General features: G+C 41.2%; 1 protein-coding gene across 3 annotated transcripts in view; it reads right to left on the bottom strand.

Annotated features, from left to right (window-relative positions):
* unc5ca (unc-5 netrin receptor Ca) overlaps window positions 1–23,731 on the bottom strand; it is a 283,732-nt gene that overhangs the window by 85,540 nt on the left and 174,461 nt on the right. For all 3 annotated transcript variants that reach the window (XM_050050565.1, XM_050050566.1, XM_050050567.1), the window contains one exon: window positions 18,510–18,613. In XM_050050565.1, the coding sequence (XP_049906522.1) occupies window positions 18,510–18,613 (104 nt within the window). The remainder of the gene's footprint in view (window positions 1–18,509; window positions 18,614–23,731) is intronic.

Genomic DNA, 23,731 nt, shown 5'->3' with positions numbered 1-23,731 from the left:
ACTAAACAAGCATTTTTTCCACAAAGACCGCCTCATATCGTTAGGATAAATGTCAGAGAACATATAGAAAACGACATGTAAACGTGTTGTCTTACCTTACCGGTGTGCTGCCATGTTTGTCTATCCCTCTAGCTCTGCTTTCCAAAGCGCGGCAAGGAATGGGACCGGTTGCAGCCTTATTTTCAAGGTCTGGATGTGACCGAGGACGAGACACCTTCACCTGGATTAGTATCCAGTTGGGCTTTATCTAGAGCTGGCGAGATATATTTCGGCTGCGCTTTGGAAAGCAGAGCTGGCGAGATATATTTCGGCTGCGCTTTGGAAAGCAGAGCTAGATGGTAAACAAACATGGCACCATACCGGTAAGGTAAGACAACACGTTTACATGTCGTTTTCTATATGTTCTCTGACATTTATCCTAACGATATGAGGCGGTCTTTGTGGAAAAAAAGCTTGTTTAGTGGATTAACTTTGCACTTGAAGGTATGCCCATTCACATAGTTTTAACAGGTCTGACGCTACGGTTGTATCTAGGCTAACGGCTAACATGCTAACTATTATGTCTATGTCACTAGTCACTTGAAACAAATTTAGGACGATAGGAGACGGGTTGAAATAAACCGAAATTTCCCTTTAACTCTGAAAAAAGTAAGTAAACCTAATGTATTGCAAAACAATTAATGACCTTTTAGTCAACAGAAATGTCACATAGCATGATAAACCTTAATTACTTTTTATCACTTTCATGCTAAAATATACTGATTCAGTTTTCATTAGGGATACACTTATTGTGGAATTCTGGGCCAATACTGATACCAGTGTTTAAAATAACATTTCGGCCATTTGCCAATTGTTTTTTTGTTGTTGTTTATTTGGTTTTTGTTGTAGGGCTGCCCCCTAGTAGTCAACCAAACGTTAGTTGACTGGAAAAGGTCATTGGTGGGCAAGATTTCATCAGATGCTTAGTCACAGAATCAAAAACAAAAAAGACAAACACACATGAAACTCTTTTGGGATCTGTGTCAAAATAAATCAAAACCTATATGACTGGACCATGTGGGAATTTAATTTGAAAGGACAGACACAGGAAGAGGCCACGCTCAGCAGTCAGACAGGAGTCACGTTAAAAAATACGGCTGGTACCTGCGGTTATTCCAAAGGCTAGTTAATAACATGTCGGGCAGGAAATCCAAAGTGTGGGATCATTTTGAGAAGGTGAAGGACGAACCCAAGGTGATATGTAAACTCATCTTCATTGGTCGACTACAAACATGACGTATCATCTGAAACATGTCAGTAGCTACATGCCCATTAGCCACTTAGCACAATCATTACTGCTTTGCCAACAGTGTCATTAACAGGCGGCTCGCTCAGTGTGTGACGTGCACTTGTAGATAAAATATGGGCCTATATTAATTAAGGTTCATTAGTACGGTTTTGTATTTCTCTGTAATGTAGCCCAGTGTTAACAGTGTTACTGATACTATTCTTTCTCACACCTTGAACTCGCCCCACCCATAGTTTTAATAGATAAACATGCGGGCGACTAGTCGACTAATGGCACTAAATGACGACTATTGGTCGACTAGGAAAATTCTTAGTCGGAGGCACCCCTATTTTGTTGGGCCAGGGTAAAAAATAAATCTTCTTTACATAAATTTCTCACTAAAACCTACATCATCATGGTAATATAATAATTTACCTCAGCACAATACTTATTTTTACTGAATAGAGCTTGACCGCATCAGTATGTAACTCAGTGCATCCTTCGTTAGGTGCTAACAGCTAACGTTAACTAGCTCTCCTGTCAATAATGTTGCATTATCAGGGAAAGGATAGGGTGCATCCGCTGAAGTATCTATAGTGAGTTTACTGCATCCTCTTTGTCCAAAAAGCCATACTAGGTACGATCTCTGTCCATCCGAAACACTGTTGTCCCCAGAATGACCAGACACCCTTAGTCTGGAGCACTGCTTTTTAGCCTGTGCAAAATTGACGTGACACAACAGAAAAAACATCAGCCACTGCCATCAGCAAATGTCATCTTACTTATTGATAGGCCAATGGCAGTCAACAAGGTGACTATCGGCTGATAACAAAATACAATATTTCACTACATAGAAAATTACTGTAAGTTCTGCTACTGTAGAAAACGACAGTGGGGAGAGGAGGAAGTAGTAGAGAAAACCAAGAGAAGAAAAGCATGCGAGTGGGACCTAATCGTGAAGGAGCTGTTCATTATTTGTGTTGGGGGAAGGGGGAACTACAGTAACCTCCTCATGTAAGACCCTCTTCATGTAAAATTGGATTTCTTCACTTGTACATGCCATTTTAATGGTGTGTTCAGGCTTGTTCTACTTGTAATTAAATATTTTTATCAGCATTTCAAGGCTGCATTGGTCTACCCATAATATTTTCGGTGAAAGACAAGAGGAAGCCATCAGCAAATGATTTATTCATTTGCAAAATGAAGTAATTGTAAATATTATGTCTTCAAAATTAAAGACCGAAGTCATTGCCTACTAATTCTGAGAACCAAGAACTGATGTCAAGAAAGAAGGAAAACAGGATATTGGAATGGACAGAAAAAAAATAAACAAACCGAGTAAATGGAAAGGCACTCAGACTTGGAGCTCTAAGGATGAAAATGCACAGGGACTGTGAAAGCGGCAGTGGTAACTGAAGGGAGGAGGGAAAAAAATACAGAGATGACAGTTTTGGGTGAGAGTGTTAGGGGATGGAAAGTTGAAATGAGACCCTGGGCTCAAATCATTAGAGGAAAAGGCACGACGAAAAACATCCAAATCCACTCAACAGCTCAGACACGTCGGGGAAACGTTTCCCCAAACAGACGCTGACCTAGTAACAGCTAGAATCAGAATCAACACCTAAAATATCACCGGGGAAAAGTTCAAAAGGAAAACACTTTCTTCTAGCGATAGAAAGAAATGAAAGTTAGAAAATTAAAAGATTAAACCTGTACTTTCTTCTGTTTTAATACAGCATCCCGTACGTTGTGTTCTTTCCTAATGTGCAAGCCCTGAATGTCACAAGGCAATATTTGTTCTGGATGAATTTTGCAGCATACATATTTCATGAGAGCTAGGTAAAAATACAGAGAAAAGGATGGAAGCTGTCAGAATATGCAGGCACAAAACTGTCAAACATTGACCATAAAACTTTGGTTTATAGTCCTTTATTCATTTAACCATAATGCATCACTGTTGGTGTTTCTTAGCAGATTCACAGATTCTGAATCAAATTCCCAGCGACTATTTGGAAGCATAACAAATGTCGAGTACCACAACTAAAAATAATGACTTTAATACTTTAACTTAAGCAGACACAAGTGTCCTTAGAGAGATTTTATGGAGTTTCTTGAAGACTTTAAAAACAGTGTGTTGCCTAACCGACTCTCCCGGTTGCTGTGAGCCAGTGTTAAAATGATTGACAGCTTGTTAAATTATAGAACAGCCTTCTGCATGGTCACGGGTCAATGCGGTAAAAGTGTTGAAGCCCTCTGTATCTGTGTCTCTGTTGCTTTCTTTATTTCTCTGGACAGTGATGTATTTCGTATTTCCTGCTGAACCCTCCAGTTCACTAAGTACTTTAACATCACTAATGGGAACAACAGAAGACGGAGAAGGGAGGAGGGACGGAGAGGTGAAAAGAGGGAGAAATAAAGAAGTAAGTGATGGTGGGGATGAAATAAGAGCAACGGGAGAGTGACAAAAGAAAACCACAGGACACAGACTGCTAAAGAGCATTTAAGGGTTTCAGCATTATAACGTAAAACACCTGTAATGTGTTAACTCATCTTCGAATAAATGCTTTTCTGGCAAGCTGTGCCATCTACCTAAGCACCCTGATCTAATTTTGCTTCAATTTAGACAAAATGCAGGCATTTATTTTGCATATATGGTCATTACAGTAAACAATTTTGATGTGGGAATCTAAAAAAATTTATCTGAAGCAGTTATAAAGCAGTTTATTCAATCAGAGGTGAATGTTAGGGGTTTTTAACGAAAAGGAGTATCTGTTACATCCCCTCCCTCCCCAAGATAATTTATATTTCACTTCCTATTTTTCACCTCTAAATCTGTTCTCAAGACAAAAAAGGTATGTTCTCAAAGTCCTTTTACACTCAGGATTATCAGCACAGATGTACTGGGTGCCTCTCTCTCAATCAATCAAGCTCACACAGCTCGTTTCCACCTATGTACGTAACTGGTGTCTGTAGATCCATAAAAATACGGATGATGCCTCTAGTGTCCAACGCAAGGAAGTGCAGTTCTTTACAGATGGACAGAAACTTGATAGAAACTACTTGAAGCCATGGGGGAGAGGCTAATTTTATAAATTTTCACCATCCAGTAGTTTAGAATATGTGCTTGGAACATTACTTGGACAAAAACAGGACCTGCCAGGTATGCAATATGTTTCGTGAAATATTTAATTAAAAAGACGTATGAACGGCTGAACGAGTCATAGTGACAATCTGACTGTAGGCTAATTGTTTATTCATACAAACTCACTTGACAATCAACACAGGCAACTGAACTGAAGAAAATAGCTTGTTAGCTAGTTAGCAGCCTGTTAGCTAAGCTAGCACATAGTCATACGGTCCCTCCAAAATCCACCGCGAAAGTTCAATTCTGAACGTACTTGCAGCAATTTCCGGACCAAAATATTATGGAAGGTAAGTGTTTCGGAGGCACATCGGATATCACGAAGATTCCCATGGGAATAAATGGACTTCTGGTTGCCTCGTCACAGTAAACATACATAAGTGGAAACGAGGTGTCAGATGTAAAGTTCATTTACTCTCCCTTTACATATGAAAACAGACACATCCGTTTAAATGTTGTAAATGTCACTGCCCTCATACTTCCACACATCCCTTATGATGGCATGGATACAGCCATATATAGGGCGGACCTAAAACGAGGCGATGGCGGAGGAGGTAAAAATAATGTACCTTAAATTTGAGGCAGCGGTAGTCTATGCGGCATCCCGATCTGAGGACGGAGAATTATTTTCACTATGTTACCAATTTGTTCCGTTTCACCATTATTAAAATTTCATCATTGTTACCTTCAGTCGTATCTCACTTGAGCTACACTACACTGCCTCCATGATCTCCAGTGGCACTGCTCCATTTCACCTGTATCCGTGAGCTTTCGGAAAATGTGCACAATTCCGTATGAAATCAAAGCCAAGTACAGACAGAAGGATCCGTCTGTCTCCGTCTCTAATGTTGAGCTTAAATGAGCCCTTAGTCTTGTTCGGTTAAATCTTTAGTTTTGTAATTTAATAAAGAATGCGTGTTAAAGTTACAAACTGAAACCTGTATGATTATTTTCAACCTCACTCCTCCATCAGTGGTTTTTGAACTGACTGTACATAATTCCCTAATTACTCGTCCCTTGGAATAAAGTAATGTATGAAAGGGTCATCCATTCTGAATTAAAAAAAGTTTTTCATATATGTTTTAGTGCAAAATGCATATAATGACCAGTTTGACCATTTAAGAAATAATCATAAAACACTATGTGTTTGTGCATGCATGTACTGTGTGCACTTGTATTATGAGTGGGAAGCTAACCCCTTCAGTACTTTAATAACACAGTTGCATGTGTGCAGGCATTTATAAGCATGTTTTCACTAGTGTGTGTGTGCACGCGAACGTCAAAGCTGATTCACTGTACAGTGTAGGAGTGCTGATGACACTCCATAATCATTACAGCATGAAGAGGCTCTGAGCTGATTGGGGGCATGCTAATCCTTTTTAATTGACTCTCCAGTTCTCCAGTGTTATTAAAACCACCCAATAACAAAATCAGCTTTGCTTTATTAGCCGGGTCAGCTGAACTATCTGAGACCTCCCTGTTTGTTAGTGTTGCATTTTGTTGAAGGATGTACAGTGTAGTATGAGCAGTATGAGCATGGTATACAAACAGCAAAGTAGACACACAGAAAACATACAGAGGTAGTGCCTCTGCTGGAAATGATTGTATTTTGAAAACGAAAGCAAGTCTGTGGTATACGATTTATTTCCAATGCCAAATTTCTTCGTCCTTTATGCAGTAAGGGTACAGAGGTTAGGGTGATGAATGAGCGTGCAACATGTTTGACTTTCACCAGAGGTGTGAGGCAATTTCTCTTCTCAGTCCAACAATTAATGTTGCCTTTCTAAAACACTGGACCATTACAAAGATCTTTCCCAAACCAAACTTTAACCAAAAATGTTAGTTGCCTAACTTTAGAGAAGCTGTACATAATACTCAGAGTATATTCAGAGTCTGAGCCAGGATTGTCGGCACACGGCTCTCAACATGGAGTTGTCTGAGCTGGCGACTAGCAGCTAATGGTGCTAACAGCAGGAGCAGTGCTAACAATTACAATGGTGCTCACAGAGGTATTGGTGTTAGCGTAGGTGGTGGGCGTTTTGCTTTTGTGACAGTAACCTGTCTGTTATACACACACAGGGGCTTACAGGGACGTGCTTTTTGAACTGTCTTCCAGAGCAATGAATGGGGAAGCTCGGATTACAACACACACAGAGGGAATGTGACTTTATTCCCTGCTCAGGACGCCATTACTCCACTATATCTTTACAAAGCAAATGGTTGTTTCCTGCTGTTTTAATGCTCTAAATGTTGTATACAGAACCTTAAATCCCATTTTGCATGGATATAAATTAAAAAAAATCAATAAACAAAAAATTGTTCTGTTCTGCAGACTTGTTCTTTTTGCTGAGTGAGTTGATGATGGTGATATTATCCTATACGAAGCTGAATGTGTTCACGCCATTAAACGAACACATTTTTCAGCAGAATTATTAACCCACATTTGTCAACACCACATCTTTGATATAACTATGCATAGTTGTGCATGAAAATGCAGCACTGATTTTACAGTTTTGACTGACAAAAAGACAGCAGATGCCATCATGAGCAGCATATTCTCCCTTTATGGTTCCCAAAAGAGTTAAGAGAGCATCTTATCTCTAAGTGCTGTACATCGGCCTCTGCAAGGTCACGCTTAAGTAGCCTAAAGCCATCTACCTTTGAAAGAATTATTGCTTCTGAAATCAGCAAAGCATCAATAGCGCCAAGAGCGTCTTGGCAGAGTGTTTGATAAGCTGATGATTCAATACAGCTTTCAGTGTGTAAGCAGTATCATGGTTAATACAGCTCAGCAAAAATGGAGTCATATTTGATTTCACACCACTGGACACATTTTACGTAGCATTAAATGGAAAACTGGATTTTAAGATCCCATATCATTACAAACATACTCTCTGCTCCACACGGTCATCATCTGATAATGTTATCAAACAGTCACATTTCTAAAAATATTAATTGCACCCACACTGACCTCCTTTAGTAACTCACTGAAGACTACTTAACTGAACAGTGATGTAAGTGAAAAGCAATTAATTGGTAGCAATTATTCAAAGCCCTGGCTTATTAAACTTTTTCAGTGTTGGTCCCAAATGAGGAATTTACTGTCCCAATTGCTCTAGTAGTTAAGCATATAAAAATTATCTCTCAACTCTTGCCAGCAGTCGGACTGAGAACTATTTTTAGGTGCTAGATCGTTTCTTAAAACTGTTTCCAATATCTTCATTTTGTTATAATAACAATATATGAACCAAGCTTTTATAGATGTTACAGGGGTGTGTGCACAACTTTTCAAAATTTCAAAGTTTTTTTGTGCTCCTAAAAGACTTACAAGGTCTAACAACTAATAAAACTTGACGGAACAGAACAGAGTTTTGTTATTTGACACTGTCGCACCCCATGTCAAAACAGTGTGTTCATTCATCCATGACAACACTGTCAGGACTGCCGAGGGCAGCGCGGGTAGCTGCCTGACAATGCGGTACACTCTACACTGTCATGTCACCATCAATCCACAGCTTTGTCTCAGAACTGTGTCAAGAAAGACAGGGGGCGTGAGAGACAGCGGTAGTGACAAAAAGAGACAAAGTGGAGAAAAAAAAAGAGAGACAAGAGTCTATGGAAGAGTGTGAGAAAAATTTCAAAGACATAAACGGGAAAAGAGGCAGAGAAAACCGCTGAGACAAGAAACTGTGCAAGGTTTCTTCACAGACACAGAAAATCGGTGAAAACAAATAAGCATTAATTAAAAACACACAGTAAGAGGTCAGCATTTCAACACCAACACATTTTACACTCCTGCCATGTCACAGCCAGAAAGACATTAAAAAGGGTTAATTACAAAGGCCAACTATTGCCTAGTGTTGCCAAAGCCTTTGAATGGGTAATGAAAGAGAAGAGAGTAGTTTCTCCTAATTTAGGGGGTGTGGAGGGGATCTACACAAACGTCTTCATCATCTCCTACTCTCATACTTCTAAGTCAAGCACCCACTCAACCCTCCACATACCGCAAACATAAAGAACAAAGTCCACGTCTCAAAAAGACTCAAACCTCAGACCACAGAGAACTATATGATCACTGGCCTGCATACTTCCTGTATGCGGAAGACGGAAGAAAATAATGCAGGTTGAGTCGTCAGTTGGGAAACAAAACACAGGGCGACTATATGTAATGAGAAGCTTCCCTTTTTTAAATGTTGATTGATAGTTTCCTTAAATGGCCGATACGATGGGCGAATGTACTGTAAGTGCTCACATTACAGTCACTGTGGGGGCTGAGATTGCAGAACTCTTCCACTGGTGAGGGAGCCAAAACAAATATCTGGGTTTGGTGTTTTTAGAAAACATTTTTTTTGAGTCTCAGTCTTCAAAACCAGTGATTGGAACCGAATGGAAGTGAACTGAGAAAGTGAATATCACAAACACTAATTTTATGTCTGTATAAAGACACAGAGAGGGGGAGTCAACAGATTAAAACAGAGAGAGAGAGTCTGATAAATGATGCTGAGATTCTGCAACAGAAAAATCAAAGCCCAGTTACAACAAGGAAGTGTCGGCATTGTACGTGTCTCAAAACCACGTATACATCACATTTGTACATTTCATACATAAATCAATGTTTCTAAAGTGACATGGTTCTAATTACAGATTTATAAGCTGACTTTGTCATCGTAAGGTAGAGGGGATGGTGGATGGCTACTGGTAAAGACCAACGAACAATTGAAATGGTTGTTTTTTAGTGAGACATCGGCAGCATTTCAAGCTGTGTTGTGTCACCAAAAATTGGAATTTTAGGCCAAAACATGATCTTTTCCAAATCATAACCAAGTGGTTTTTGTGCCTAAACATACAGCAAGAGGGTTCCTGGTTTGAATCCCAGGTAGGGGAGCCCTTCTGTGCGGAGTTTGAATGTGTCCCCGTGTCAGTGTGGGTTTTCTCTGGGTACTCCAGCTTCCTCCCACAATCCAAAGACATGCATGTTTGTTTGTCTCTATGTGTCAGCCCTGTGATAGTCTGGCGACCTGTCCAGGGTGTACCCCGCCTCTCGCCCAGTGTCAGCTGGGATAGGCTCCAGCACCCCCGCGACCCCTAACAAGATAAACGGTTATGGAAAATGAATGAATGGTCATCAAAGTCATTTCTAAATGGTAACTTTCCAAGTCAAATGAAAACCACCGAAGACACACCATTATATAAAACTGGGGATGGACACCACTTCACAAACTACAGGCCTGTTTCTTTAACTGTATCAATTTTTCAAGATACTGGACAAACTCTTTACCAAAAGTCTAGACAAATTCATTGAAAAGCACAAACTGCTGAGTGACAGTCAATTCCATTTCTATCCGCTTATGCGGGCCGGGTCGCAGGGGCAGCAGGCCAAGCAAAATACCACAGACATCCCTCTCCCAGGGAACATTTTCCTGCTCCTGCTGGGGGACCCCAATATGTTCCCAGGCCAGATGAGATATGAAATCCCTCCAGTGAGTTCTGGGTCTGCCCCAGGGCCTCCTATCAGTGGGACATTCCCGGAACACCTCTAACAGGAGGCACTCAGGAGGCATCCTGATCAGATGCCAAACCACCTCAACTTCGACACAAAGAAGCAGCGGCTCTACTCCGAGCTCCCTCCAGATGTCCAAGCTCCTTACCCTATCTCTAAGGCTGAGCCCAGCCACCCCACGGAGGAAACTCATTTCAACCACTTTCACTTTCATTCTTTCGGTCACTACCCAGAGCTCATGATCATAGGTGAGGGTTGGGACGTAGATGGACCAGTAAATCAAAAGTTTCCATCCATTTCAATAATGGTTATTTTGTTTTGTTTGTAGTTTTTTTTTGTTTTGTTTTGTTTGTTTTGCATGTTCGAAATAGATATCAATCAATCAATCTATCAAAGTACAAATGTTACATATCCCTGGTTTGTTGAAGCGTACTATGCCAACATTTATTCTGGCGACTGGCTTAAAAAAATCTTCATTTCCAGTGCAGCTCTCCAGTCTGCTGACTAATGCCTGAATTTACTGACGTGATTTCTCTCTGGATGAAAAGCCTCTCAAGGCTCCTTAAAATCACAGCTTACACATATGTCTTCTTCCTCTTCTTGTGTGCGTATGCATCTTCTCAAAAATACGACGTAGTCATAACAGACTCCACTGCCATACAGTACAAGGCGAGGAGAAGTTAAAGAGATAAAGCGTACTGTACGCGTGTTTATGTGCATGTCCAATCATGTGCTGATGTACACACATCATTAGATAATGATCACAATCCCTCTGTACATCACCAACAAGCAACCACAATACATTTGTTACCAAAAACAACACGGAAGCCGCTCTGCCTCATCTGCCCCATTTGTAAATTACTCTGCAGTGATAGACCATCGCAACAGCATTTTAATAATCTTAACACCATTTCAATAATTCACCTCAGCAGTCGGAATAAAAAAGAGATTGCTGACTAATCTGTGGATTACGGTGATGATTTCTGACAGAGGTTGAGGATCAAGGTAAAATGTGATGGGAGATGAGCCGTGGGGCTTACTATGTTAGCTCAAAGAGGATTAAGGTAAGGATCTATTGGGGAAGCAGCATTACATAAATTGTTTTTGTGCACAGAAACACACACACACACAAACACACACAGAAGCAGGCACACGCGTGTTATCAAGAGGAGGGCCAGGATGAGAATGACTATAATTCTCCGGGTGTAGTAGTCACAACATTTTGTAAAGCTAAGGAAAGATCCAATGCTTTATTTAATATTACAAATTCTATATATAAACCATTTCTATCCATTTTGGTTCATTCAATTTATATTTATCCAGAGATACAAATAAAAAAAAATGCTATTCTACTGGCATTCCTTTCCTGTATAAAGACATGTTTCACCTTTAAATCTATTGACGGAGCTCTTGACCTTAGAACTGATAGTATGTGCGGGCCATTTTGAATGTATTCAGGACTTGTAAATAGTTTATTTAGTAGAATTTAATACATGTCTTTGTGAGATCCACAGGAACGTTGAGCTCCAGTGAGATCTGTAAGCAGTTTAAAGCCAAAGGAATTCAATAGATCCACCTCTGGACACATGGGGAGAGCAGGTCTTATTTGTCAGACAGTTTAATTCACACTGTCACCTTCACTGTCCATTTAAAGCACTCCACCACCACAGATGTTATAACCTCCTGATAGACTCCACTAGTAAACGTCATCATATGACACATTAACAATGGTGACTTTGGGGACTGAAGTGTACTGTGTCTGTGTGTGTCTGTGTACTGTATACTGTATGAGCGTGAGAGTGAGGTAGCCGTTAGCGCTTTCGCCACACCGCGCCACTGATGCCTTCTGACAGAAAAGTCTGCTGTGATTTGCATCACAAAGAGTCATTCACGCACACAGAGACACACCCACACACAAATGCATGTGTCTAGACTTGTTCCACACTAGTCAACACAGAAAGTCATTCACAAAAAATGACATCAATGGTCACTGCCAGAGAGGCCAAATGCGTGTAAGTGTGTGTGTGATGATGATGATAGGTGTGGCTGCTCCCCATGGATTAACACATACACACATTTGTACACCATAAATGTCCCAGCAACATCCTTGGTAAGGATGGTGTGTGTGTTCTGCCTGAAGGTAAAACTTTTGCTGGCTGTGATCATAAAAGCAACCTCAGAGCTGGCAGCTGGATGTATCTTGCTCAAGGACACTTAAGCAGGACAAATGATGGCAAATGCTGGCTGATATGGAGCTTGGAGGTTGAATCTAAATCACAGCTTTGAAGGACGATCTCCCTTTGCCAACCCTGATACATATAACAATGAAATGTTACTTTAGAGCCCCCTTCAAAAACCATTTTAAAATAGCACTCTACTATGATCAATATTTTGTTTTGCATGGTTTCTCCACATTAGGAGAACTCTGAAAAGGAGCTGGAAGCAGACCTACTCTTTCCCCTAATTCAGAAATTCTGGATCTGGCCTCCGCCTCGCCCACCTCTGCCTCTGCTCGTGGTAGGTTTTGCTTTCACTTTCTCCAGCGCTGTCACAGTGCTACAAGCTACCAGTCGACTGGTGAAAGAGCAGTGAGTGTCAAGATGACTAAGTGACAAAAAATCAGAGATTCAGTTTACATGTTTGAGTCTCAGTCAGACCCAGACTCAGATGAAGAGTCTGTTGTGCACCAAATATGGCTCTGTTCTGGGGCCTCTCTGCCTTTCCTGGGGCCCACGCAGAAAGCCTTTTCCACGCACCTATGTGGAAAGCCTAAGGTGAACAGAGAACACCTCTCTGCCCTTCCATGCGCTTACATGGAAAGCCTTAAGGCAGAGAGAGCACCCATCCCTGCCCTTCTATGTGCAAACGAGCAAAGCCTGAGGCAGAGAGAGCACACCTCCCTGCCCTTCCATGCGCCTACATTGAAAGCCTACTGCAGGGAGAGCAGCAGCAAAGACCCGCCAGGAACAGAACAGCGCCAGTATCAATGACAAACAGAAATGACATTGATAAGTCAGACACAGCATGAAAAGGAGGAGCTGGGTGGAGGCGGGTTGCAAAGTGGCTTGCAGAGGAAGCAGCAACAGTAGGCAGGCCAGAGCAGTTTAAATAGGGCTCCCTGAATGAGATTAACCAATTGGTTGCATAGAAAGGAATCATGTGATCAATCAGCTGCTCCATCAGTTGATTGGGCTGTTTGAGATCAGCTGATATAGCTGGGATGTGAACTGAACTTGACATCGTGTCCTGCCTGAACTAACGCTATGCTCAATTAACGCGAATGCTGCTCTCTGTCCACTCTGCTCTGGAGGTTTTCAGGTTCATTTACCTGTGTTAATTCGAAGTCTGTTCCCTGGTTGATGTGTGCGTCCCGTATTAGACAGTGATTGGCTTTCGAATTAGCTTGTCTGGGGTTCATTTGATCCTCAGATTTTCAGTAGGGGAATGTGTAAACACCTCTCCAGTGACAAACTTTGCACAGTTACAAGTCAATATAGTCAAGGTCAGACATTTTAGGAGGCATAAACAAAAGCAAAATACATTCTTGAGTGAAGGGGATCTTTAAGGTTATTGTGTTGTAGATATAATAAAATATATAAAATTCCTCTTAAAAGCTGTGAGTCTTTGTCTTTACTTATAATTTATTATCTGAAGTGGAAGACTGCACTCAGATAGATATGTAGGTGTTCAAACGAGTGCTCAGGGTGCAGATATCAGGCCATGAGTCCCTTAATTTAACAGTATGTACATGTGCGTGTTGATCTCAAGCCATTATAAGTGGATAACTTGCACTAATTTAGGTGTGGATTGAGCGGTTAAGAATGTGACAGGAACTTGACCAGGCTCCAAAGATATATCTAGTTACAGTCTGACTCTGTGTGTTAGTGTGTGTGCGTGCGCGCATGTGTGTGTGTTGGGGCAAGACACGTGGAAGGCCTGTCACCACACACTGATGTGTTTATTTCAGTGCAGCTGGGGTAATCACTCACACGCAGAGACAGACGCAGACAGGCACACACACAAATATTCCCATAGACACCCACGGTCACACAACACACACACATAAATACATAGCCCCACCTGCTTTGTGCAGAGTACTGGCTTTGCCTGGCCTGTGGGGTCACTTCAGCTCTTTGGGTCTGAGATAAAATATGTATTCTTGGTGTCTGACTGCTGCCTCATTCTCCTGCCTCTGTGTTCCAATGAACCTCACAACATTTGTAGGGAAAAATATACAAGCTGACTTTGTCCCATGACCAAATGTCACATGGTTGCTTAGTTTCAGTGAATATTTTTAAGAATGGGTGACTCCATTGTCTTGGCTGGTCTGGATGACCTCGGACGAGAAAAGGAATTCATAAAAACTACAATAAAATTAAATCAAACTTTTCATCGAAAGTGAACACTGTGCTGCACTTGTTGCAGCTTCTCTGAATTCACCATCTGTGTCCATAAAGCCTTTCCTGTTGAACTGCTGAACCCTCCCCGCAGAATCCAATAGCTTTCCATCAGCTTTTAAAGGCTTTCTATCACAGTCTAAAGAGATTTAGATGTTTCTCAAGGATTTCACAATGCCTCAAATTGTGTCTCTCAGGAGCTTTAGATTGAGAGGGAGGGGAAAAAAACACATAGAGGAGACTGACTGATGACAGGAACAGTACCGTCAGAGGAAAGCGAAGAGGAAATAACGGTGCACTGGTTGGTGTGTAGACATTTTCTTTGCAATCTTGAATTGGTTTGACCCTGACCTCTCAAGGCTAACAGTTGTACAGCAGTTAAAATGATCCCTCACTTATCTGTCCCATAGTGTACCTCTTGTCATGCTTTAGTGTGTGTGTGTGTGTGTGTGTGTGTGTTTCACTAAAGCTGTATTTGCACTTTGATGTATGTATGGAGAAACATCTGCATTCATATGCTGACATCTGTATGTATACAGATGCTGTGTGAATACGAATGTGAATTTTGTGTGTGCGTGGTGTGTGTGTGTGTGTGTGTGCGCAGGGAGTCAAGGCCTTGGTGCGACATGTTGACAGCCACGTGATGCCAGCTGGGCATTACGATGTGGGTATCACGTATCAGGGCACCGACCCCATCACATTGACAACTTTACAACAGTCGTCAACTGGTCGACACGGCAACCGCGACTGCTAATATTAGAACATTTTTAAGAGAGGTCACAGAACACCAATAACGACAGCTGTCAATCAAGGGGAAAAAAAGATGGCTGTGTGTGTGTGTGTGTGTGTGTGTGTGTGGAGGAACGAGCAAAAGAAAGAGAAAATAGAGAATGAGAGCGGCAAAGAGAACAGACACGATAAGAACAAAGAGAAATAGAAAGTCAGAGGAGATAAAAAAAGGAAAGTCTGGGCTACAACCTGAGGTCATCAGCTGGTTTTAAACCTAAATCCCTCTAATCAGCTTCAGCAGACAGGGGAGACAGACCAATCCATTTGCCCTGAGATCCCATTATGACAGGAGAAAGGAATGGAAAAGGTAGCAAATTGAACACACTGGGAAAATAGCTGTGTGTGTGTGTGTGTGTGTGTGTGTGTGTGTGTGTGTGTGTGTGTGTGTGTGTGTGTGTGTGTGTGTGTGTGCCAGAAAGAGAGAGTGAGACAAAATGAGTGACAAATAGCCTCTGAGTCTTTGTGGGTCCTCAGTTCAAACTCGTATCACAATTTAACCAATTCATTTCCTTGATTTCCCTCAGAGAAATCAGCGATTTCTTGAAGTGAAGGGACAGGAAAAGATCACTCTGTAATTCCCCCAACACTCCTCCTCCTCCTGTGTCATTCTTCCTCTGCCCCACCTTCACCTCGGCCTCCCCCCCGACATGCGCTCTCTCACTTTGTACGTTTGAGTGCCTCCGTTGCCCCCTCTCCTCCAGTTCCCCCCCTCTCTCTCAGGGGAGCTGTGTACTTAGTTGCAATTGAAAACGACTATCAAACCCCGAGGAGCGAAACCTGATTCAGAGACTCCTTATCCGGTAGCGCAGCCCCTCTCCAAGTGCTGTGCTGCTCTTCCCCAGCGACCGACTAAATGAAATTATGTCTTTTTATCCATTCAGGTGGGAACACAGCCAGATGAAACCCGCAAAGTAAAGAACAATCTGAATTGCGAGTGACATTCTTCACTGTAGTTAAGGCCCTCAGGGAGTGGAAGTGACACGTGTGGCTCTTCCAAAGTGGATGTTTACTGCTTGACTCGTTTGATGAGCGAATAAAATGTCGATGTGCTGACAATGTAGTTGAGGCATATACACAGTATTTTCTCACACTGAGGAGGGTGGTGTTGTAAAACTGTGAGTATGTATGTGGCAACCACACATGTATGTAGTGCTGGGCGATATGGTTTATAAATAATATTGCAATGTTTTTAGGCTATACTGCCATACACAATATATATCTTGATATTTGAAAGCACCTCTAAACTATTGTAGACTACTACATTTCTAAACTACTAAATAAACTACAGTTACAATGAAGTTAAATAAAGTAGTGTTATAATAAAGTTGAATAAAATACTGGTTTATTAAGACTAAAATAATGTTATAATAAAATTCTATAAAATACTGTTACAATAAAGTTAAATAAAGTAGTTATAAGATTAAAGTAGTGTTATAATAAAGTTAAATAAAGCACTGTTATAAATAACGTTCAGTGAAATAGTTACAATAAAGTTAAATAAAGTAATTTACAAATAAAGTTAAATAAAGCACTGATATAATAAGATTAAAGTGTTACAATAAAGTTAAATAAAGTACTGTTACAATAAAGTTAAATAAAGAACTGATATAATAAGACTAAAGTAGTGTTATAATAAGTTAAAGTAGTTAATGTAGTGTTATAAAAAAGTTCAATACAATACTGTAACAATACAGTACTGTAATAATAAAGTTATATAAATTATTGTTATAATAAATAAATCAAAGCAAAACCATTGGCGCTTTTATTCTGACACTCTTGTCTCAGGCTGTAAGTGTTGATGTTTCTGCTGTGAAGTTGAAGCTTCCAGTCAACACTCAGACGCTAACAGTTAGAGAGTTAAACTGTTACTGTGGTGCTGCTCAATGTGAGGATTTATTCACTGTGAGCGGGAAACAAACTAACAGCTCTACAGTTTGTATATGAATAACATTTATATATATGTATATCTGCGGTCTGGAGCTCTGCTGAGTCAAAAACACATGCCTGCTCACACACTGCCAGGGAGAGAGTGGTGTGGATGGGCGGGGGAGTGTGTGTGTGTGACGTCTCATGTTTGTGATGCATAGGAGAGAGTGAAGTGAGTCTCATGGCTACAAAATATGATGTTAAAGTTTATATATCATGTTCATGTTATAATCATTTTATACATCCCACATGGAACAAGCCACAATACCTCAAGTATAATTGATATCCCGCCCACCACTATTGTATTCGTGTGTATTTATTGTGTATCCACATCTGTTTGAATCACTAGCATTGCTGGGAGCCTCTGACCTCATAAAGTCGGCCTTGCTCATCAGAGCGTTCTTAATTGAGGCAGTAATCTGTTTAAATGCCCAAAATAAGGTTGTAGTGATTTTACTAGGTCTCCTCTTTCCTGCAAGCACATTCACTTTACTTCAGGTTTCAACACAGTGCATGTATGTGCTAATGAAAAGGAACATGCCGGTATTTTACAGTCATCTGGAAGAGAAGCAGATGATCCACTCTCAGTAATTATCCTCATTATTTCCTGCAAAGCTCAGGTACAGTAGGAGAGCAGAAGAATGTGGGCTAAACCTCTGCAGTCTCTGAGTTTTCCTCATGCAACTCTTGCAACTCAAATTGGCTCTCTGGGGACATTTAAGTCTAAGTTTAAACTTTTGGATCGGTGTTACCTCGTTGCAGCAGAGCTTTCAAGCAACTGTCACTCAAAACAAGATTCGGGCTGTTCCCCTGATTTCCCCCTGTGAAATTCAATCCGCATGTTTTTTGCAAATTATGAAACAATGCTTTATATTTCTGAAAACATGTTGGAAAAATGTTTCAAGATGAATCACTTTATGCTGCCCTTTAATTTGGTAATTTATTAAACATGGCCCTTTCTTGAATTGAGGTTAAATCATCCTATTTTTGCTGCTGTGATTAAATCCAATCCATGGTTTGTCTCAGTTACACACTAAATTAAAATTTAGGACTATCCCTGTTGGAATAGGTGATTACAGTTATTTTAGTTTTGAGATATTTTCTGCTTTACGCACAACACCAGTTACACAAAAAGCTATTTAACAAACCCTGCTGAAAGGGTTCGACTACATTTCTATTCCACACACCCGTCACCCACTGACTGCAGACTGTGAGAGTGCACGCACCCATCAAACTTCTGCTGTCTGTCATTCACAGTTCCAGGCAATTTCAAAAAGTGTCACATCTGAAACCACTGACTTTTCTGTGGCACTTTCGACTTATTTCCACTTGATGATTCATACTTTTACATCTTTTTTACATCCTGTGTTGTCATCACGCTGGCATCCCGCCTCTTCAGTCGCTCTGTTCTAAAAGTCCTCTCTTAATCTCACGTCTCGTTTTACACTCACCTCAGGTGGAGGTTAATAATAACAACGCTGCACGTACCTCGGCAGCTGGTATGCCCTCCGGAGGGCGACACTGTAAGAGCACTTCCTGCTCCAGAGATACTTCCTTTCCCAGGGGTTCCTGTTCAAATGACTTCTTCAGGTCTGAGGAGAGAGAGACAAAGAGAGAAACTTAATGACAACTGCAGGACAGAGGGCATATGACCAAATCAGTGTAGAAATTATATTATAATGATACTCAGTATCATATTGCTTTGACTGAAGTGATACGGTTTGATAGGGTGGTGAAAACTCTGCTAAGGTCGCCAGTGGAAAAAAACTCATGTCATACACTAATCCAGGGAAAACAACAGTCAGCAAAGGTAGAGACCCTACATTTAAACGAGAAAACAACTGGTAATTTTAAAGGGGATTTATTATGCTCATTTTCAGGTTCATACTTGTACATTGGGTTTCTACTAGATCATGTTTACATCATTTGATGTTCAAAATACACTTTATTTTCTTGATAATGTCTGTGCTGGAAGACAGCCTCCGTCGGAAATGCTCCATTTTAGTACCTGTCTCTAAGTCTATAAAGAAGAATTCAGCTGCGAGACGTTTTAACCAAAACCAAGAGACATGATCACATCACTCCAGTTTTAGCCTCTTCACTGGCTCCCAGTATGTTTTAGAATGGATTTAAATATTTTTCGGATTACCTTTAAGGCTTTTTACCGTCTCTTTCCTTGATATGTTTCCAACACATTCTCACTCCGACCTTGTCACATACTGACATTTTGGTCATGGACTTTCCAGGTTTTTTTTTTCCTTCAACAACAAAAACACGTGGTTAGGTTTAGCAAAAAAGAACAGGGAATGGCTTTATAATCTTACAGGACGTGAACACCACTCTCTCGGGTGAGAGTCAGTGTTTGTTGGACCCATCCACCACCTCTCCCGCCAGCCCCACTTGGGCTTACGCTGCCTTAACTTTCTTCCTTGTCCTGCCGCGTTTCACCCTGATGCCACCGGGTGCTGTTAAACTATGACTTCAACCAGCTGCGTATCATGCTGATGTTAAAGGATGCCTTTTTTCGTTGGTTTCTGACACTGCCAGTCACTGGCCAAGCGCCAGACTTCGACAAGTTCATCGTGAGATTGTGCTCATATTTCTGACCTCTTAGTGCCGTACACGCCAGAATGTACTTTAAAGTCCTGGGCCAGAGGTCTTTTGTCTGTTCCAGAGGCCCAGCTGAAAACTAAAGGGGACAGAGCGTTTGCTGTCAGGGCCCCGAGGCTCTGAAACAGTCTGAAAGAGTCAGTGATCTCTTTTAAATCCCATCTAGAAACATACTTTGATTGGAGAGCCATTTAAATTTCCTCTGTTTTTATACATTAAAGTGTTTTTCTCAGTTCTTTTAAAAGTTGTTTTCATGTCTTGTCTGTTTTAATTACTGACATGTAAAGCACTTTGTAAGTGCAGGTATATAATCCAAAATCAGGGAGAAATGAACAACCTTGGAAACCAAGCTTACACGTTTTCCTGATGTTAGCATGAAGCTACATGTAGCAGTGCAGACTACGTAACGTAAGCACTTGCAGTAGTGTGCCTGACGCAGATGTCAGCTTGTCTTGAAAGTAGAAAAAACTGTTTTAAACAAGATTATTCAGAAGTTTTTGCTTTCAGGGATTGCTTTTACACAAGTTTACTTTATTATTTTGAACTCTGGGAAATAAGGGGAAGCATACTAGGTCCCCTTTAATCTCCAATCAGGACAACCCTATAAACACAACATACCACTAAGAATTCTATCAAAAGCAAAAGTCTCAATGGGAAGCAGAGTTGTGTGGGGGGCCATTTTACGAAAGCATCCTCTGATTCAGCAGTCAGGGAACCCATTTAGGAGATGGTGCCGTGTCATTGTAAACTGGGCTCATTGCCTCATTTCCGCGGCAACAATGACACGGTAATTATGGAGTTGGTGGTTGAAGTCAGCCATGCATATGTTGACTTCTCCCACTCTGCTGTCACTTTAGAAATGTACACAGCAAGGGAAAACACTTAGCTGTATATTCTTAGAGTCAAGTAATGCTCACACAGGGGTGTGCACACAGAGACACACTTTTACAATTTTATTCACACACACATACACCGCTCATCAGGCTTTTAAGTGCTTTAACCGCTTCATACGCTAAACACAGGCTGCTTTGTTGCATGTTCGCCCCTCAATCACTATGCACAATATCTGAACCTTGCATTCACTCCATATAGACTCGCCAGAGTTTGGGATTCTCGAGCAGGCCAAAGACAATAAATGATTCACACTAATGGTCCGCATGCTGTGATAAATGACAGCATTACAAAGCAGCGTGGAATGCACTGCCATTTCTTCCACACAACGTTTCAGAGAGGGCTCAGCTGTTTTCATTTTCAGGGGGAAAAAAAGCTCACAGTAGCAGACTTTAAGACAATTAGCGAGACATTTAAATAAGAACAACAGAAGACGGGAAGACAAAACAAAGGAGGATGGAGAGAAGGCGTTGAAGGACGTGAATGAAAACACAAAAAAACATTGTGGGTGGATGGATGAATGGATGGATGGAAGGACAGTTTTGTTTAACCGATCTTTATGCCAAATACATTTTTCTCTCCATCTTTGTTTCCCCTCACTGTCATTTGTCTCCACATAGTTCTGCACAAAAGACAAAATTTCATTCATTGAGAGAGTTCAAAAGGGGTAACCACTCTTCGGCTGCTGTTGAGTCTTCTTGTCTTTCTGAATGAGTTTCTTTCACTTCACTATAAACTCCCTGCCTGGGGCTACCCCTGACACTGAAATGCCCCATAGTCACTCATAGCCTTCACTTTGCCGTTCACCTATTGACTCTGCTGCCAATACGGCACACGGTATACATGTATCCATACAATGGCAGCTGAGCTCAACACATGTTAAAATAATTAGCCCGCCGTAAAAAAGGCCGTAAAATAAATTGTAACCTGAGAGGAGTGGCAGTGTTGCGGGACTTAGCAGGTGACTTTATTTATGGTGCTGATCTGATGGTGTGATGGGTTTCTAAATAAGAACATATGGAGGGGATGGAGTTTTATTCAGCTTCTGGGTGTAACTTAAACGTTTATGAGTATACAAGGAGTGTATGGACTCAATATGATCTGTATGGAAGGGTCGGCTAAACTGCCCTTTCTAAGCATTCAGATTTTGAAGTCTAAAGACTAGAGTTCCTGGAGCCGACTAAAACTTCTCAGAGACACAAATGGGCCAGGCTACACACACATGCAGTGGCGAATGTGTCATATGCAGAAAAAACACTAATTGAGGATGTTCCTGCATGTACTGAAAAGCAAGTGAATGATGAATTTGCACATATCCCAAATGAGGATATGTGAGGATGATTAATTACACAGGCTACACATCTGCAGATACATGATGTGTGTATTTCAAGGTGGTATCCAGAGGTGTGTCCATATGGCAGCATTACCAATATCTCTGAGATATTAATACCAAAACTTTTTCACTTTGAAGAGTTTGAGAGTCACTTTGTTAGTCTGTAAAGGATGGCTGCAGCTGTGGAAGACAAATCCTCTCTCCCTTGTCCTTTAGTTTTTAAAACCATACAGAAAACTTTCATAGGAGGGCACAGCGTGCATGTGTGTGTGTGTGTGTGTGTGTGTGTGTGTGTGTGTGTGTGTGTGTTATCCCTGTGTCCTTTTACTCTCCTGGTTCCCAGGTGTGCTCTTAATCACCTTATCCGTCAGCTATGGTACACCATTTGTGGACACACACAGACACAAACACACACACACACTAGATAGAACATTTTTTAATGCTGAACCGAACGACTCGTAGTCACTCTCTGGGTATTTCATCAGGACAGTCACCTTACAGCAGCTTACAGTACGGGCATAGAAGGAGGGAGAGTGAAAGAAAAGGAGAGGTAAAATGGGATGGAGAGAGGGGGGTGGAGGTGTGGGGTAGAAGCACGGGCAGCAGGTGTGTGTGTGGGGGGGGGGTTGAAAGATGAGAGGTAGAAAGAGAGAGGAGGAAGGAGGGAGAAGTTGGCAGCACACAGCAGGACCACCAAACTCTTTCTTAATACCAAAACCACCTGCTTAGTCTTTACCTATCAAAGGCTTTTTCATGTCCGGCACACTCTCTATATCAAACCATTCAATAGCAGCTCCTGTCAGTGAATCCACCTTGTATCATCTGTATTTATCTGCCTCATCTCTCTCAAAACCCACAAGCAATCCATCAAACCTCCCAGCCATCAATCTGGCTTTGATTACATCTCCTTTATCAAGATCCCAATCTGACAAAGACAAGGGGAGAGATGATACGTGTCTACGCTTACAGAAGTATAAAGAACTTTTAATCCAGCCCTTTAAAAAAATAATTTACACATGCAAGTTTTATCATGTTGAATTCTTTGAATTTGTAATCATGAACCACTCTCAACCCCGTTCACACGGACTCAAATAGTGGAGAAGCGAACAGGGCTGTTGTGAGTAGATAAATGTCTGAGCGATGAGTGGAAACTGTTTAATATCCCAACAGAGAAAGCCTCCACTTTAGCTCAAAGTCCAAAATTAGCCATTTGTGTGTTGGGATTTTCACAGAGAGGAAGATAGTTTCACACAGAAACTTCCAAGACAGTAATGTCTGTTTTAAGGTGAGACAGCTCACACTGTAACTGTGTGTTTATGGCTGCTAAATTAATAGTGCAAAGGTTTGTCAGGCTCTGTAATCAGTGCTTTGAAATGCACATCAAACTGATCACCAGGGTGTGACGTGGTGAGAGTTGACAGATGTGGCTTTGACTATAAAATGCATCATGTAGAAAATAACAAACAAGTGTGCAGTCTCCTCTTTGTAAAAAAAAAAACAGTAACCTTGTACCTGATCATTTATATAAAGACAGACAGTTTACTGAAGGTAACTTTTTGCCCGTATACACTGCAAGCATAAGCAGAAATATGACATCTGGCATGTACTGAGCGTCAGGTATGTTTTGATGGTGAGCACGGCTGCACATCCGTGATGTGAATCTCCCCTTCCACCACATCCCAAAGGTGCTCTAATGGATTGAGATCTGGTGACTGTGGAGGCCATTGGAGTACAGTGAACTCATTGTCATGTTCAAGAAACCAGTTTGAGATGATTTGAGCTTTGTGACATGGTGCGTTATCCTGCTGGAAGTAGCCATCAGAAGATGGGTACACTGTGGTCATAAAGGGATGGACACGGTAAGCAACAATACTCA

Source organism: Epinephelus moara, chromosome 8 (assembly GCF_006386435.1).
Source record: "Epinephelus moara isolate mb chromosome 8, YSFRI_EMoa_1.0, whole genome shotgun sequence".
NCBI lineage: Eukaryota > Metazoa > Chordata > Actinopteri > Perciformes > Serranidae > Epinephelus > Epinephelus moara.
The sequence above is the reverse complement of the archived record's forward strand: the minus strand, read 5'-3'. Positions and strand labels throughout refer to the sequence as shown.